This window comes from Gavia stellata, chromosome 13 (genome assembly GCF_030936135.1).
Source record: "Gavia stellata isolate bGavSte3 chromosome 13, bGavSte3.hap2, whole genome shotgun sequence".
Taxonomy (NCBI): domain Eukaryota; kingdom Metazoa; phylum Chordata; class Aves; order Gaviiformes; family Gaviidae; genus Gavia; species Gavia stellata.
This window is the reverse complement of record NC_082606.1, coordinates 10,889,804-10,907,648: the sequence shown is the minus strand read 5'-3', so window position 1 is coordinate 10,907,648 and position 17,845 is coordinate 10,889,804. Positions and strand designations below refer to the sequence as shown.

At 40.9% G+C, this 17,845-nt stretch overlaps 1 protein-coding gene across 1 annotated transcript in view; it reads right to left on the bottom strand.

Moving 5' to 3' along the window:
- MYO5A (myosin VA) overlaps positions 1 to 17,670 on the bottom strand; it is a 93,033-nt gene extending 75,363 nt beyond the window's left edge. The window contains exons 1-3 of the mRNA XM_059824173.1: positions 17,452 to 17,670; positions 6,921 to 7,031; positions 5,302 to 5,473 (exon numbers count right to left, since the gene is read on the bottom strand). Coding sequence (XP_059680156.1) covers positions 5,302 to 5,473; positions 6,921 to 7,031; positions 17,452 to 17,670 — 502 coding nt within the window. The remainder of the gene's footprint in view (positions 1 to 5,301; positions 5,474 to 6,920; positions 7,032 to 17,451) is intronic.
- Positions 17,671 to 17,845: the final 175 nt, after the last annotated feature.

Genomic DNA, 17,845 nt, shown 5'->3' with positions numbered 1-17,845 from the left:
GAATTACAAATGGTAATGTGATTTGTGAATTACAACTACCACATGGCCTCGCAGTTTGGATATATGAAGTGTGTTAACCCTTCAGCCATTATGCTGTGCCCAGGAATAACATCTTCAGTTCTTGTAACAAGCTACAGAGTAGAGTCATGGAGTAATTTGGATTCCAGGACATCTCTACCAGTCAGGCAGGACAACCTCCTGCTCAGAGGGATCAAAAAAATAGTAATACATGTAGATGTATTTCACAGGGCTGATAAACAGCGATACACAGTCATGTCAGGAAATTAAGTAATTACAACTATACAAGACACCATAAACCCCTCATCTTATACAGCTGTGTGTATAACTACTTAAACTTTCCATTTTCTAGTTTTTCCATCCCAGTTAAACACGTATCTGCCATTTTTAATACCACTCATTACTACAGCATTTCTGAACTCATGCCATCCTTTTACTCTCCCCACACAGGAAAACTCCGTACATCCTTCCTAGCCACAAAGTGAGATCTCAAATGCTTTTGGTATGATTTTCTTTTTCATGAGAAACGAGGATTGCTCTGCCCACAGGGATGATTTGACAAAGATTACTTATACCTTTCTCTCCTGCAGCATTTACAACGGGCAGGGAACACTTATTTGCTCTGTGCAGGGGTGAAAACACTGATCACTGCCACATGAGACCCAGCTGTGTCAGGCAAACTGTGCTCTCTTGACATGGCAATTCCGCCTCACCTTCACAACGTGATAAGGGGGGGAAAAAAAAAAAACAACTCTAATTTTAGCTGTGGCCATTTAAAAATTATAATTTCTTCGTACATACATATTTTGGTGCCTAAAAGCAACAATGCAGGTGCAGATGTGACTATAGCTAGCATGCTACACATGCTCCTTGGACAAACAATCCCTGAAGAACTTCTATAGCACTCAACTTACTTCTGAATTTACTCAGAAATTCACACGCGCACACAAACTTCCTCAATGCAGATCCCGGCCCTCTGCTCTGCAGTGTTGTGATGTCTATCTAAGAAATTTTCCGTGGAACAGCCGGGAGAAGAGAAGTGAAAGCATCTATAGTCCGGCACTGCTGCTGGGGGCATCATCCCATTTTTAAATCCTGTCAGGCACTTATAGATCAAGCACAAACCGCAGCAAAAACATTAAACACGAACAGAATATCTTTCACGAAGAGACCTGAGAGACCTCAATCTATTTCCTTGAATATATGGCAAGTTTTATGGCTAGACACGCCCATGTAAGGAGAGTCAGTGTTTTTCCATCAGCCATGACTTCACTGAAATGACTCACGAGCTCGAGTGAAAAGTCTCTATAAAAAATGTATGCCAAGTTCTAATGCTGTCGTGATGAGCCAAAAAATAAGAGGGGCGTTAGGGAGGGGAAGGGACCTCAGTACTCAAAGACTCGAGGAATATTTTCAGTGTCGGTTTTTAACATCTGCCCTCTGTAACTGTGAAAAAGTAGCAAAAAAAGTTAAGTAAGGCCTCGCCACTGAGCCGAGCCTCCCAGGCTTGCAAGTCTAATCAAAGAGACGTTAAAAAAAAGCTGTGCGAGGCTTCAGACAATTCCCTCCTGCTTCTGGCTACATTGGCAGAAATAAACCCTTCAAGTCAAAACAAGCAGCCCCATGAAAAGTCTCCAGCATACTAAATCATTTAATTTCAGTAGCGATCTGTAAAATCAACAAGCAACTACCATCTGGAAATATCCAAAACAAGTGAGTTAGGAATTATATGCTTTCCGTGGAACTTCTAAATCAGCCTGTCTCACAGGACTATAATCCAGATTAATTTATATATAACTTCTCTTTATCTCCACTAAATCGTACTGCTGTTTTAAGAAATATCACGGTCCTTCCCAGATCAGATTCATGTGTGTTTCCATTCCTACAATTACACTAAATTAAACTCTGGCTACTCTTTTTGCCATTCTTCTTAGCTAATTCTTTTATCTTGAACGTATTCACCCATCTGTGGACAAACTGGATATTAATATAAATCATTTATTAATTTAAAGTTTGCTCTCCTGCATAGCAGGCAGTACTTTATATATCTGAACTAACCAGCGGTATTCACTGAGCTTTCATCACAGCCATAGCAGTTTTTCCATGTAAACATGCAAATTTTCCTTTGTAACTTTTCAACTTCCTTCATTAATTCTTCATTTCATATTCCCAACAGTAAAGCAAAGTTATAAATCCCCTCTGAATTGCTGGTGAAAGGCTGACTTGAAATTAAGAAATCAGGAGATTTTCTATTTAAAAGTTTGGATTACTTCAAAGTGAAATTTTAAAGAATTTAATAACCATTTGACATACTACACTAAGGACAGCATGGCTGAATTAATTTCCAGTGCCGCGGACATCCATCCGTCCCAGTTCTAGTTCTGCTGGTTGAGAAAAATGTTACCATAATTCTCTTGGTGGATTAAAGTGTTTTTAATCTTCTTCGGGCTAAATCAGCTGGGTTAGCTCAAACCACCCTCACGGGGTATTTAAACTAACCTGGCTAACGTGTGAATCAGATTAAGGAGGCAAATACTACTCCTTCCGCAGGCAGAGCTCCAAGGCAATGATCTTTGCAGAGGGGAAGTAACCTGTACTCAGGACAGGAACTGACGGAGCAGTTTGGAAGGTGAACGTCCATGGCCAAAGGATCAGGTTTTTAAAGGCCAACATGCCAACTTTGTTTTCCTTAGCTTATCACATAGCATACACATGCCTACATCCCAAGCTAATAAATGCACAGCACACTGCATTCCTCAGGCCACCAGTTAGCCTTAAACCTCCTTCACCCGCACTTTGACCACCAGGAACCCCCACGCTACTGGATCCACATGTTTCTCATAAACCCACACTCAGTTCCCAGAATCATCACTTGAGACTTGTTTGGAAGCAAAGCAGCTGACCGAACTCCGCCATCCCAGGCCCTTTGGCAGACCGTGAAGAGCTAAAGGCCTTCCAGCCAGCCCTGTAAGAAACTATAAAACCAGCCAAACCCACAACTAAAGCTGTGCTAGGGAAAACATGAAAACAACATGTTTTGCCAAACACAGCAAAACAAAACTAGCATACAGCACGTTCCTCCTGAAAGCCTCCTAAATGATGCTCAACACCGAGCATATTTGCAAGCAGCCAAACGCAAACCGGGCAGGCTGTCTCACTGGAGGGGCACGGTGGCGTCAGTAGGCACGGGACTACGACTCAGACCGAAAACCCCGTACAAGCTCAGGCCATGAGACTCCAGTTGCACAAAAGCCCGTTCAGAAAACGTTCCCCCATCAAGAGCTTTGCCGTGGGGGCACCTGGGACAGAAGCACAGACAATGTCTAACCTGGGGGAACTGAGGTGGCTTCCCAGTGCTGGGGCCAGAAGGTGCACCCTCAGCAGGGGTTGCCCAGAGAGGCTGTGGAATCTCCATCACTGGAGACAGTCAAATACTCAGATGCTTTGACTAGTCCAAGCCCTGAGCAACCGGATCCAGTCAGACCTGTTTTAAGCAGGGAGCTCCACTGAAGACTTCCAGAGGTCCCTTCCGACCTAAATTATTCTGTGCCTCTAGTCATGCTCTGACAGCATGACGGGATGAGACGTGGGTATGAGCACCTCCCACCGCCACGGGAGCGAAGGCTGGCTGCAAGCAGAGGGAGGCAAAGTCTGATTCAGTCCCCCATCGCCTGAACACTGCTGAGAGCAGGACCCGGAGCAGATGCACTCTGCTGAGCATCCGCAGATGAGGAATAGCCGGAGTGAGCAAAACCTGGCAGGACGTTAACGCCTGCAGTCTGCCCATCACAACATGTTTAATGTGCTGGCTGCCTTAGCTCTCCATGCCCATCACCGTGGGTGGAGCTGTAACAGTGACCAGAAGAGGGAAAATCTGACCCTTGGCATAATCCATATGCAGACCAGGACAGGACGAGGACTTCAGCTGCAAAACACAAATTCCTGCTTCAGACACCTGCAGTCATGATTAGCTGATGTCTGTGAAGGGCCACCTTGCAACACGGCTTCCCGACTCTGTAGTTTGCGAAGCAGCGCAAAGTACAACGGAATTATAAACAGCAAGTCTCATATATGATGACATCAAGAAGGCTCAATATACTCTGGCATGCAATACCCACAACTGGGACTGTCCTACAAAAGTCTGATTAGAGACAAAGTGAAATTGCATATTTAAAAAGAAATCATGGGGCATGTTTTCTGTTGGCATAAACTGAGCTACAATGAATATGCAAATGATAATTTGACTACACCTACTGAAAGAATGTGTCTTTGCCTTAATCAGACAATTACGAGAAGGAAATTTTCAACATCTGGTTTCTAGCAATCACATGATCATACTATGTTTTATTTTACTCAGCTTAAAATGTAAAAAATCCACCAATGACTTAAACTGTTTCTTATGCACTAACACAATATCCAAAGTACATATTTAAGTATTTGAAAAATTAACAAAGTTTTTTATATTGAAAGTTTATATTAAAAGTTAGCAATGTATTTTGACTAAACACTGAGATTTAAATGAAACATGCACGTACAGAAAAAAGCCCAGAAGCATGAAATCTAAATTTTATGCCTAAACTATCTCACAATGTTTCTTTAAAATAGACCACTCGGCTGCAATTTTGAACCTATGATGAAGTGATCATTAAAGTAACTTCCCCCATTCTGGCCATCTGAAGATATCACAGACAATTACAACTTCGGGTAACCTCTACTGTGAGTTCTGTGGTATTTTTAAAAACAAGATTGTTCATAATTGTGAACGGACAAGCATTGGCTCACGCACTGTTACAAATTCAGTCCTGTGGTGGCACTGATTGGAAAACATGAAAAAGAAAATAAACTGGTATCTTCCGTACAGAGATAGAGGAGCTTAATGCAGAGGAAGGCAAAAAATCCACCAAACAGCACGGGTAGCCTCCTGCATCTGCACCATGTGAAGCTCTCCTCCAGTCCATGCCTATCTAAGCAAGCCTAAGGGGAACACCAAGCAGCCAGAAATCCCATCAGCAAGCTAAAATTGTTGAATACGCATTTTATAAACAGAGTCCATTGGGAAGCTACAGGGATACAATGCAAAGTCAATTTTCTCTGAACCTTAATACTTTCAAGTCTATTTGATGCACTTAATGACCACAGACACAGGGACCTTCATAAGAACAGCCCAACATGTCCTATCATTAAATGATTTTAAATTAAAAGCACGCATATCAGTAATCAACTTTTCTTTTCCTGTCTACAGCGTTCTTTGTAAAGATTATGGTATGAAAAGACAGTACTTGCCACAATAGGTATAGATTAATTTAGAGTCTATAAATCGAACTTTGAGGTTGTGTAAAACAGCAGGTTCATGGAGATAACTGAGCGCTGTGAGGTCATTTTCACCAACAAGTATGTCAGGGTTTCGCAAGGGCGGGAGTTCCTTGGTCTTCGGATCTAGGCAATATTCTAGGTCCTGAAAATCAAACGGAAATGCATGCTGAAAGAGCTGGTGCTTAGGTTTCCTCATTCAGCCCCTCCCACCATTCTTCCCAGCAAAACATGCCCAAGTTACAAAAACACAATGCAAGATTTCAATAATCTCCAAAACATCATTTAAAATTTCCCCAAAGGATTTTCTATATGCAACAGGCAACCATAAAGAGACATCATCTTTTTAAACTATTACTTAAGCAAACCTCTTTCTTTTGCTGCCAAAACTTTTTATTAAATAAAACAAAATATGTTATAACATAAATCTAACTAGTTTTTCATATGATTTTCCTCTTGAGTGGAACAGACAGAGGAAGCAGATTCCCATCAGTCTATAGCCAGCTTCATACACAGTAATACGACACAAGAACATAGGCAGAACGCCATGAAGAACACACAAACTGAAAAAAATGCTACTTACAATTTTTGCAAATATAAATTGATCTCTAATGTAGATGTTTTAATTGCATCTGTCTCTAGATCTACAATTACTTTATTTACCTGCTATTTTCTTGTTCCCACACAATGTGACTTAACTGGCAAACATCCCCATTCCGCTACATGCAATACTCAAGCGTGCAGCATCACCACACAGCCTGGAATATGGGGGGGATTAATCTTGTCAGATTAAAGAAGTTGTACTCAGCTTGCCACATAAGAAATGTAAGTCAGTCAAAGACTGAAATGCATTCAAGTAAAATATTTTATTTAGAAGCTATTCTATATATATAATCTGTTCTTTTTAATTCATGTCTATGTAGGTCTCTGCATGAAAGCATGATCGAAGCTGGCCACTGGTGAGAAGAAAAGAAATTAAAAATAAATATGTGACCAACTGCAGCAGATCTTTATTTTCCATGAGACAATCTGAGGGATCGCCATCGTTATATATTAAAATTAAAAAAACATTTAAATGGCATGAAAAAAATGAAGAGGCCTTCACTAGAAGGATTTGAGCTTTTCGTAGACATCATAACTTCTCTACACCGTATACAGCATGATTTTCATAATGCTCTTAATCCTTGCCCCTTTTTATCTTTATTAATCTCCCAATGGTTATGCTCAACTTAAAAGTCACAATTCTTTCTCTGCAACACTGTTCTCCTAGCAACACCGTTCTCACTGGAATATCAAACCAGGGTTATAGCTTTAACAGCATAAGTAGAAAAAGATGATGCAACTGAATGTAACAGGCAGTTGGATAAATGCAAGACATATTTTATTTTATTTTTAGAAATCAGGCAAAATGGATTTTTGTAAATAAACAGTATAAATTGTCACACAAAAAATACTACTCGAAGTCGCTGGACAAGAATAATTGCACGTACATAAATACGGATATATTCTGACAATACAGCTTCCTGTGTTAGATACACCAGTCTTCTGTCAAGAGCAAGAACAATCAGCTCATGAACAATACGTAGACCTACCTTGCCCTCTTCAAGTCGAAGCTGGAGGACTTTATCTCCAGGTTTATAATCTTTAAGAAGTTCTGCTGACTTCCAGACCTCCTCTGGATCAGGGATCCAAACCCTGGCATACTGCAAAACAAAAACAACAGCAAAAGATCAGTGACTTTTTGTTGCAGTATAGTTAAATCATCAACATACGTGACACCAAAACCTTTTTTTTTCTTTTTTTAAATATATGTTTAACAGCCAAACCCTTAAGCAAGAGACAAGTTAATTAGTACATCTGAGGTGAATAAGTTGTTCTATTGACAAAAGGCTACACAAGCTTAATTTTATTGTCTACATGGAAAGAAAAGTGCATTTTCCATGCAAAATAATGTTCCAAGGCGCACATTCGATGCTGAAAATCTACAAAGAAAGAAATTGTGTTTTCAGAGAGATCAAAAACTTAGCTATCAAAAAAAATTACTTGGAGAAACTCTTCTGAGCAGATTCTAAACACATTTGCAACATAACATTATATAGCTTTTTTTTCCCTAAGAGAAGACTTTGGCACATCTGTGTTAATCCAGGCAAAGCTACCTGATCTCAAGTATTAAAAGCTCTTTCCTTTGTAGTTGCAAATAGGGCAAGTTTAAAATGGATTATCTCCAGAACGCCAAAAGAAAAAATCTGAAAAGATTTGGTTGAAAAGGCCTCCAAGTAATAGGAAAACACCCAAACCAGCATTCCAGTTAATAACCATTTTCACCCAAACTTTATTCATAAAAGTAACCCAGAACAAACACATGACTTGTTTTCAAAAAGCATGAAGACTATTAATATTTTTAAATGAGTGAAGATATAATGGTTATCTCATATTCAAGAATCAATTAAAGGTGTATGGAAAGCAACTAGTTACTTATGCAGTTGCACGTACATGCAAACATGTACATATGAAAACAGCTCTTGAGTAACACAAGGAAAAGGCTATGACATTTTAATATATTAAAGCTTCTGAACTGATGCTCTTGCAATACCTAGACAGCACTCCGATCATCCCACACCCATCACCTTTGCAAACAAAACAGCTTCTTGGCTTTAGAGGTGCAGCCATGTTGCAAAACATTCTCAATCCACTATATTATTTCAAAATAACTGTAATGTATTTGTCAAAGCATGGCATTTGATGGCAGAGAAAACTGCATTGGGTCATACAGCTTCATCACCTAATCTTACACAACTTATTTTTGTATAGATCTTATGCCGCAAAGAATGCTGAAGCTTTTTTTTTTTCCTCTTATTAGCCCAGCTTTCCCACTGGTTAAAATTAAAAACTTGTTTCTACCAGAGATTTTTTGAAAGACCAAACTTCATATTGCCTTCTTGTTGTAGGAGAGGAAACGATAAAATGTGTTCGGCGAAGGCAGCGGGCTGGGGAGCGAGACCCGAGGAGCCCCAGCCCCTGGCCCAGGAGAGGGACAGGCACCCTGCCTACCTGGAGGCTGCCGGGGAAGCTCAGTGCCTGCGATTATTTCGAACTTCACAACGCAATTTGCTTCCCATACCCAGGATGCTTCTGAAGAACGGTGCACGTGAGGAATTTACAACGGCCTAAATCAGCGGCTTTTACCCTTAACACGTTGCAGCCTTTAAAGCACCGCCGCTGCCTTCATCTAGAAAGCTCCCAAACCCCTGAAAAGCTTATGCCATACATGTAAACCAATTCTCTCTACTGAGTGAAAGGAGAAAAATGATGAAATAAAGAATTAAAAATTCACTTTCATTGTTCCCACTACAGAATATGTTATGCTCCCACACCTGGTCTTTCTTCATCTTCACTGGGTGTTTATGCCAGCCCTAAGAAGCTACTTTGCACAAAGACAACAAACTTTGTTCTTTGTAGTAAATATGTGGTTGTGTTTGTTTTTTTCTTTGAGCTTTATTAGTTTCATACATATTTACTACTGTTTTCAGTACAGAAGTGCAGTATTACTTGATTATTCACATACCCTCTTCCCCACCCCCCAAAAAGATATTAATATTGATGAATTATTTGAAAAACATAAGATCCCCAAAACAATTCTTCAGTATGTGCTCTTGCCATTCACAGAGCACTGTATATAACATCAATGGAGGCCAACAGAAAGGCAGCGGAGCAGCCGGTAAATTAGCAGCAGAAGCCACGGTTTGGGCACTTGGGTTATTTGTGTGTTTTCAGCCCTGCTGTATCCACAACTGGCAGGCTGAGAAACCTCGCTTCAGTTGAAATGAAGGGGTGTGCTAACAAGCGTATGTGCCAATGCAGGTACAAACCTGCAGAAACTACAGAATAATTCCAAAATAATTAGCCAGGACGTGACAATAGAGGCGCAGTATTAGAGTCAAGTAGTGCGCTCAGGAGCAATGTCTTCTTTCCTTTCCACTTGCCTTTTAAACAAAGGATTCCCTGTAAAACTTCATAAACACACATATATCCAAACTTACCCCAATGCACCTGTTTACAGAACTCTCTTTTATTTAAAAAAAGGCCACACATCTAAAAATCAAAACCCTGCCAGAAAGCAGGGAAGTTTTTAGTTGGACACAAAGATGCCACAGTGTCAGACACAGCTGAGGACCGAATGCGTACCACACTTTGCCCAGGTTTCCCCACTGCCCCCCAGCTATCGCAGCAGTTCCCCATCCTCAGTATTTCCGACGGGATATCGCTTCCCTCTCATCACAGGAATTAACAGAAAGCAAAGTAAATGTAATACGAACGAGGAAGGCATTTAAATACTGTCTAGCAAAACAGGTTAGTAGGCTGGTCTCCTCCAGGCTACACGAAGAAAAGTTTCCTGATGTAAAAAAGGCAGCAGCCTTGTAAGACACAAATTCTGTTAACTTCAGGCAGCAAATGCTGCGTTGCAGTTTCTAACTACGTGATCTATGCCAGCATGAAACAGGCACCTTTAATTTATTCAGCTAAAACTGTACATTTTCTACTGTCTAGTGGAGGGAAAGAGAAAGCAGAAAACAGATCACCATAGAAACTGGGTTACTACAGACAGCTGAACCTTCCACATGACATAACCCTACCGATATTAAAGTCATCCTATGAGCACTAAGCTGTAGCTTTTCATCTCTAGCATCATTGCCTCGCCTTAAATCCCTGCCAAAGAAAACACCTGGTAAAAAGAACAGGTGGGAGGAAAGAGAGAGATGTTCCTAATTATAAGCATTGAATCATCTCACAACATTCTCACCTCATTAATTTAGCAGAATGATTTGCAAAATCAGATTTTCACTCTATCTTCTACATAATCAGTCGATGTTAAAATCCCATTGCTGCCTGGCCTTTAGTGGGATCCAACCCTGCAGCAGAAAACAAAGTACCACCACTGGTAGAAACAGGACCGAGGGCCTCTCTCTTGGGAAATACCTTACTCTGGTATGTCTACCGTGCATCCCTCTTTATTTACTAGTGTATAAAATCAAGTTTATTACTACATTAAAATATGACTAAAATACGATAAACTTCTAGGGACACTGATTTACAAATCAGCCTTCTAAAAAGGGAAGGGAATTCTAGCCTAAAAAGGCACTGAAATGACAATAAAATTTATGGCAAGAAACAAATGAACTTTACTGAAATTGTGCCTGATTATGATCAATTAATATATTACTCCTTGCAATAGTTCAATGTAAATTTTTAACCACCAGAATAAAACTGCTGATAAGGGAGATAACAGTGCGATTTACTTAAGGAAAGGCAGTGAATGAAATTTTAGGTAAATATTGTTACCCTTCACGATAACCCAAGCTTACCGATAGCATCACTTGCGCTTTACGTTTCAGTATTGATTTGGCTCTAATAAACTTAGTTTTGCTATCCAGGTAATAATGTTGTACCTTCTCTGCGGATATGTTTCTGGCTCACCATTGACGACTTCTTCCTATCCTCATCAGAGACGTGGGACTGGAAGAGGCGCGAGGAGGACACACAGCCCATCCTCGCGCCCTACGTCAAAGCCACACCATCATGCTAGCACTCTGGGCTGAAGACAGCAACCAGCTATCTCCAGCCGAGCATTCATGGACCACCACTTACTCTAAACTAGTTTAAAAAAATCAGAATGAAAATGTAAGGCACACAGATGAGAAACCCCTGAATTCAGAAGGAAAACAAATAATTAAATGCATATCGACAGGACTATTTCGAAACTCCTTTTCTTGCCTAGACTCTCTTCCAGCCTCAGAAGACTGACATAAAAACCCCACCACCTCCAAAATCGCATGGAAGTGTGGAATTGCCATACTTTGTCCAAGGAAGGACAAGCTGGGCTGCTGAAAGGCAATGGCTTAGTGATCTCTGCGGAGTGACTCTGAAAGAGTTCACAGCAGAAAAAAATATAGGGAGACGTTTTCATTTTTCACTGGCAGGTCAGAAAGCTAGCTGTATTATCACAATTTTATGTAATAAGAAAATATAATAGGAAATCACAGTATTCGCTCATACCACATGATTTCATCTCAGAGCACATGAAGAAATCAGCAGACTGTAACAATTATCTATCAAATGAGACCATATGACTCACAAAGCCTCTCTTCTTAGATGTTAACCTCTTGAAGTACTAATTGCCATTGCTGACAGAACGGAATTAGCAATGCAAGCGGCTCAGCAGTCGCTTCAGCAGTCAAATAGTTTTCCACTTCCATTGCACAATCACAAATACTGCAGAAGGAGATACAGCTATCTTCCCAGCTTAACAGCTCTTTTGATAAGAACTGAGAGTTCACGAAGTTATCGACATCCTAAAAAGAAAAGGAAAATAAAATACGAAATTTCAACTCATAAAAAGCTGTCCCTCATTTCTCAGCAAGATCTACGCATACAAGTGAACTTCTATGCCTTTCACTTCAGCAGAGATCATCTATTTATCTACTTACAGACAGCCTCAAAAACCACAGTCTTTCAGGTGTTAACCATAAAAAACTTAGAAGAGACACTGCCCTTCTCTCTTTCAAGGATGACCTCATTTTTAGGTAGGAATAAAGCAGCCTGTTAATGTCTGGATCAAAGGGATACCATCAATTCCGGCAGCATTAGCTGAAGGAGCCAACGGAACAGCAACACATGGTTAAAGTCAAAGCTAAATTTGACCAAAAACATTCAGTGTGAACCTGTTGCTAACTGAACACGGCCACCTGGAGAGAGCCGGCTGCATTATTAGGCCAGAAAAAGAGAAGTGTCAACATCAGCAAGGTGTAACTACAAAACACAGCACAAAGCTGTAAGTTCACACTGCAAAGTGTTGAACTTATCTATGCAAAATGCTAACTTATTAGAAAAGGATTTCCTGAGCTGTGTGGTCTCCTTGCATGGGGTTGCTCTGAAAACATAATTTGATGCTATTAGAATAATTTCCTCTCAGCTTTACATTTTCCCTTATACTTGGTTCATGGTGCCACCACCACGGATGTTAATACTGAGCCTAGAAACACTTGAAACAGAAAAGTTTACCTTATATATCAACAATATAAGCAGATGCATGGCTGGGTGAGTAACAGGTCAAACACAAGTCTTCACTTGACCAACGTGGATCCCCTACAAAGAGATCCTGATCACTCACACGCGAGGTGGGAAGAGGTCCCATTTCTTCCACTGCTGAAACCGCTAAAATTTCTGCCATCTGCCTCCCCAGGAAGCACCACGTTTCTACTAACAAAGCGATGCTGCTGGTTGCAGTTTGAAAAGAAAGACAAGACTTTACCCTCCTTTCATAAAAATGCCAACTAACCAGGAGGGATTGGAAAGCAGAACATTTCCATGGCAAGCAGGCTGCTGCAAAACCTCCGACCAACTCATCTAAATTCTTCCTACAACGTGAGGGAAATGGCATCATTAACTTTGCACAAGAACTAAAACAGAAATTATCTATTTTCTTAAAGGCAGTATTGGGGCATGGAGTGTATTTTCTGTCTTGTTGCTCAGCAACAGCCATTTATGTACCTCTTGTACAGTTTAAGGTCTGGTATTTAGAAAGTATTAATCTTAAAAGACATTTATACCATGACATAGTGGGGAAAATATATATGACAATTTGTATTAATGTTTTATCTGAAAAATAATCTCAGATAGTTTACCTAATGGGAAGACCAAAATTCCCATGTTATCCCATAAATCTCTGACTCGTGGGAATTCCCTGACCGGCCCCATGTGGAGCTCCCAAACGGCGGCCGGGGGACACTGGTGACCCAGGCTCTGAGCTGCACACTAAGACACCACCACTACGAGCTCACATACTACTGACAGCGGGCTTCCGAATTTGCGTCTGCAGCACTCAAGGTCAGGCAGGTAAGGCACTGTATCCTTCACCACGCACAAGGAAACCACCTGAATCGCAGCTCTGTGAAAAACATTCTGTGTACTTGAGTATTTCGTCTGCTGTATGAATATCCACTACACGTGAATCCTAAGGATATAAAAATTTGAGGCCTTTTTTTTCTTTCTTCTCAGCATTTTTATAAGGCATTCTGTGTATTTAGGGCCTGGTGACCCATAACGCCAAAAACGACTTGGACGCTGTTCACCGAGCACGCCCTGATTGTACAAAGTACAATCAAGAACTATCAGCATCCCGCAAAGAATCACGGCAGCAAGGCTTACATCTCCAGCCACCGGGAAAATGTCAGTTGACTTACATTGACCTGAAACTTCACCTCACTTCAAAGTGATGCAAAAAAAGCTAAATCCCAGACACCGGAGATATATACATGCTACTACCAGCAAATTTGATCAGCAAACAGAAATTTAATATTTTTTTTTTATTTCTTTAAATATTACAAGCATTAGCTTGTTGGCTCCTTAGCAACCTTTCCAATGAAATTCAAAGAAAATGATCACCTTGCAAATCTACATACTGGGCCTGACATCAAGGCCAGAAAACTCAAGTGTTTTACTTTAAACTACCAAATCTGTCAAAGAACAGGTTTACTCCCAGCTTGTAGTTGATATGATTTTTATAAGAAAGATCTTTAAGAAGTTAAAACACATGAAATGTTGAAAAGTTGTGAATTTTCTTTATCTTTAAAAACATAGCTTTCTACGTTTTATCTTGCTTGTACTTGACCTTCTCTTCAAAATGTCGTACAGAGGGGGACAGACCTGGTTTATACTCCGTCGTTATTAACCCAGACAATACTTCAGCTATCAAAACGTTGCCCATTCACCCCCCTAAACTGCCGCACGCGTGAACGGCATTTGCCAGCTCCTGCTGTATTTCACAGACCCCCTTTCACACAGGCTCTTCCCCACCTCCCCAAGCAGCCCTCCTCAGCCGGCGGCCACGGCTACAACCTCGTACTCCGTGACTTGCTCAGCTTGTGATGCCAGCGGCACCCGACGCTGAAAACCGCTCGACGGCGATGGGAAGTCACATGCAATGCCGCCTGGGTACATCATGAATTTGCCCACATTGTGCTTCGAATAGGGCTTAATTAAGGCTGTATTATCAATTACAGAAAAATAAAATGTTTCACAAAGTGCCACACAAAGAGTGGGACAGACGCTGGCCTGGCCAGTGTGTTAAAAGGAAGGTGCAGCTACACCCTTCCCGACATCCCCGCTGCTGCCACGAGCCTGCGTAGGATGACAAGGAGTGATGCCCCTGCACCGCTGCGCCCGCGGCTCCCCACCTGCCTCACCTGCCACGGGATCCCTCACACACCACCAGCCGTCAGCCAGCCGACAGCGTCATGACCCGCAGTAACAACCCGCCGAAACAGCAGTACTTCTACCTCACTTGCCGCAGCACACTGTTCTCATTTAATTCAGCACACTTCTCAAGAAACGTTCACCTAAAGTACATCAGGCCTAAAAAAATACATTCAAAGAAAAATCAATATTTAAGAAAATTTTGTGTTTGAAACAGTTTTGATTTCTAGACCCGTCAAAGGAATGAAGGCGTCTCTGAAAGGTCTTCAAAAAAGATGGCAATTAGAGCTAGATCAAAACCACCAATGCTTTGGTCACTACTTGAGACACAAAACAGCTGAGTAACCACAGTAAGACCAGCGAAAACGTTGAGCAGAATTGTGACGCCTATCCCAGACTGAGCGGCAGGAAAATACTCTGACTCATGTAAAACTTCATTTGGGGTCATACCCGCACAGTGAGGCAAACACTGTATTGCATTTCGATCCATACCACCAAAACGAAGGCCACCCTGTATTATATGCTAGTGATTTCAAAAAGATGTTAATTATAAGTCTGCCTTAAAACACCTAATTCATCCAACCTGAAAAACATGTTGCAAGAGTTGTAGAAAAGCAGCCACAAGAAATTTAAGGGCAAATGAAACAACTACAGCCATCCTCTGAATATTAAGCTAATGAGACATGTTGCACTGAAGAAAGAGTATTAGGAAAAAAAAGCATGATTTCATGTTTGTATGCTTACAGTGAATGTTGTGGGAATATTACAAAAATACTCCAATTTAAAAAAATGTTTAAAAAGCCAATACTTAAGGAATATACAAAAAACCATTCAACATATCATGATTAACTTCATGGGTGCCTGAATTTAAGATCCAAGAAAACAAATACTATCAGGCCAAATGAGACAAGCAGTTGTAGGATTTTAACACTAAGATGATGCAAGTCATAATATCAACTTCACAGCATAATTAACTAAACGCTGAAATAAGTATTATTTCCAGACCTCTGGTACAAATTCAGCCAAGACCCTCGTGGGTCTTATATATTTTTACATGCTGATGTCACAGGACAAAACATTGATTTCATTTTCTCAAGTTCTTAAATGCATTTAAGATCTTACAGAGGCTTTTTATAATTATTTTCCCCCAAGTTTCTAGAAACCTAACCCACAGGGGGTAGGATAACTGACTCGTGTCTTGCAACCCGCAGCGCAGCCCAAGCTTTGCTCAGGGACCGAGGGGCTCGTAGCGCTGGCTGCAGCTGGTTGTTCATCCTGGGCTCATACACGCAGAAAGAGGAAGCGTTGTCTTTTGTCTCCGTGTCTCTGCTTCAGCACAGAGCCATCTGCACCACTGCCATGAGATTATGTGGTGTATCTAGCACTCGCTTAGGCAGGAAGGGAAAATAAAGGGCTGTATTGATCAGACAGATGCACTGCGCCGTGCCATGCTGCAGCACTGGAGTTTGAAACAAGAAGTTATTGAGAAAAAAGTAGTGCAGCCATAATTGATCACCTAGCTCACAGAGGTGAAATAAGGCTAAATTTTCTGATATCTGTAAAACATCTGGAGTATGGACAATTGCTGACTTAACTGTAAAAGCTTCATTTAAAAGTTAAAAATGAAACAGAAGATATTTGGCATAAACTTTGATAGTAGATAAGGCTGTACTTTTCTGAGTATCTTTCTGTAAAGTTGAGCTGAAGTCCAAACAGCATTCTTTTGTTTTCACTTAATCCTAGCCCCCCCAAAAAAGTCACACAAAGTAAAACACCTGCTTGAGGTTCTAAAAATACAAAATTAACTGATTATTTTTTATTAGAATGACACAGAAGCCCCAGGCTGAGACATAGTTACATTATTAAAACAGAGCTTTTACTGACTTAGCTTGAGTTATTCAGAGAAAACTAGTTTTACTCAGCTAACCCAGAACAGAACTCTGTCATTATGGTCAAGTCCACACCACAGACACCTTTCTGCTGTATTATAACAGCAACCTGACATCAGTGAAGCACATCTAATGAAGCTATATTTAGTCCCACCATTTTTTCATGGGAAATTAACAGTAAGTCCCCATGCAAGGAAACCAGAATGACCTGGTATAAATGACCTGGCAAGCTCTAACCAGCGAGCAGGGTTAAACCACCCAAAGAGCCTCTGCAAGAGTTGGGGGAAGCTGCGGAAGCAGAACTAGGGTTAACAGCCACAGCATTGCTTTCAGAAACTCCGACGAGAGCGGCTGCGTTTCTTCCCCTGCGACCTTCAGCCCTGCCCTAGTAAATCCCCCAAGTGAGAAGCGCGCACACGAGCTGCTGGGTGCAGCCGGGCTCGCAGCCTGCGAGCACCGCCGGGACCCGAGTGCTGCTGGCCCAGCCCATTTCATTACTGCAATTCTAACCTTGATTAGCAGGAGAAATTATGGAAAACACCCCTGTGTTGGAGAGGGGAGTGAAATTAAAACCTTTCACGCTACTTGGAAATTGTATACCGTATTTAGCCTTAGAGAAACTACTCCACTCCTTTTCTCGACAAGTGTCATCTATTTGATTGTTTGCAAAAAGTTTATATTGCATTTCCAATACGTAAGATTGTCAGGAGGAAGAAGTGCACTTTGACATCAAATTCTAACAGCTTGTTCAAATGCTTCTTTTACTATAAGATTCTTCCTAAGAGAGACAATGTTCTCAACAATGAAATTGTCCGGCTTGTTTGAAAAAGTCTTCTTTATGTATCTCCAGATCGTAAGTCAAAACTCCATTTACTTTAAACCTTTATTAATAAACTATTATACTAATACGCTATTATACGCTTGGCTGCACAGCCTTCACCTACATTAAAACCAAGAAAACAACCAAACATATTCTACTTACTTTAACATACATATAGTCTAAACCATCTATTTCCATGCCGTATCTCTTGTAACACAGATTTTCACCACTTTCAGAGGCAGTTGGTGTTTCCTTTCCAGGCAAAATAGGCTCAATCTCCATGGAAAATATTTCCATATTTCTTGTGTTGCTGTACACGAATTCATAAGGCAACTTGTGAAGCTCTCTCTCTGGTTTCCTCAGCAAAACAACTGAGGTCATCTGCTTTAAAGATACTTATGAATAACCCATGGAGTCTGCAGACAGTAACGTGTGACAAGCCATGTTGGGGCAATGAATTCCCACATTGTTAGACCAACTCATAGTAGTTTTAGTTTATTTCTCTGGCTCTACAAAGATCAAGAGTGCCCTCCTGTAAATCACAAATTAATTGCAA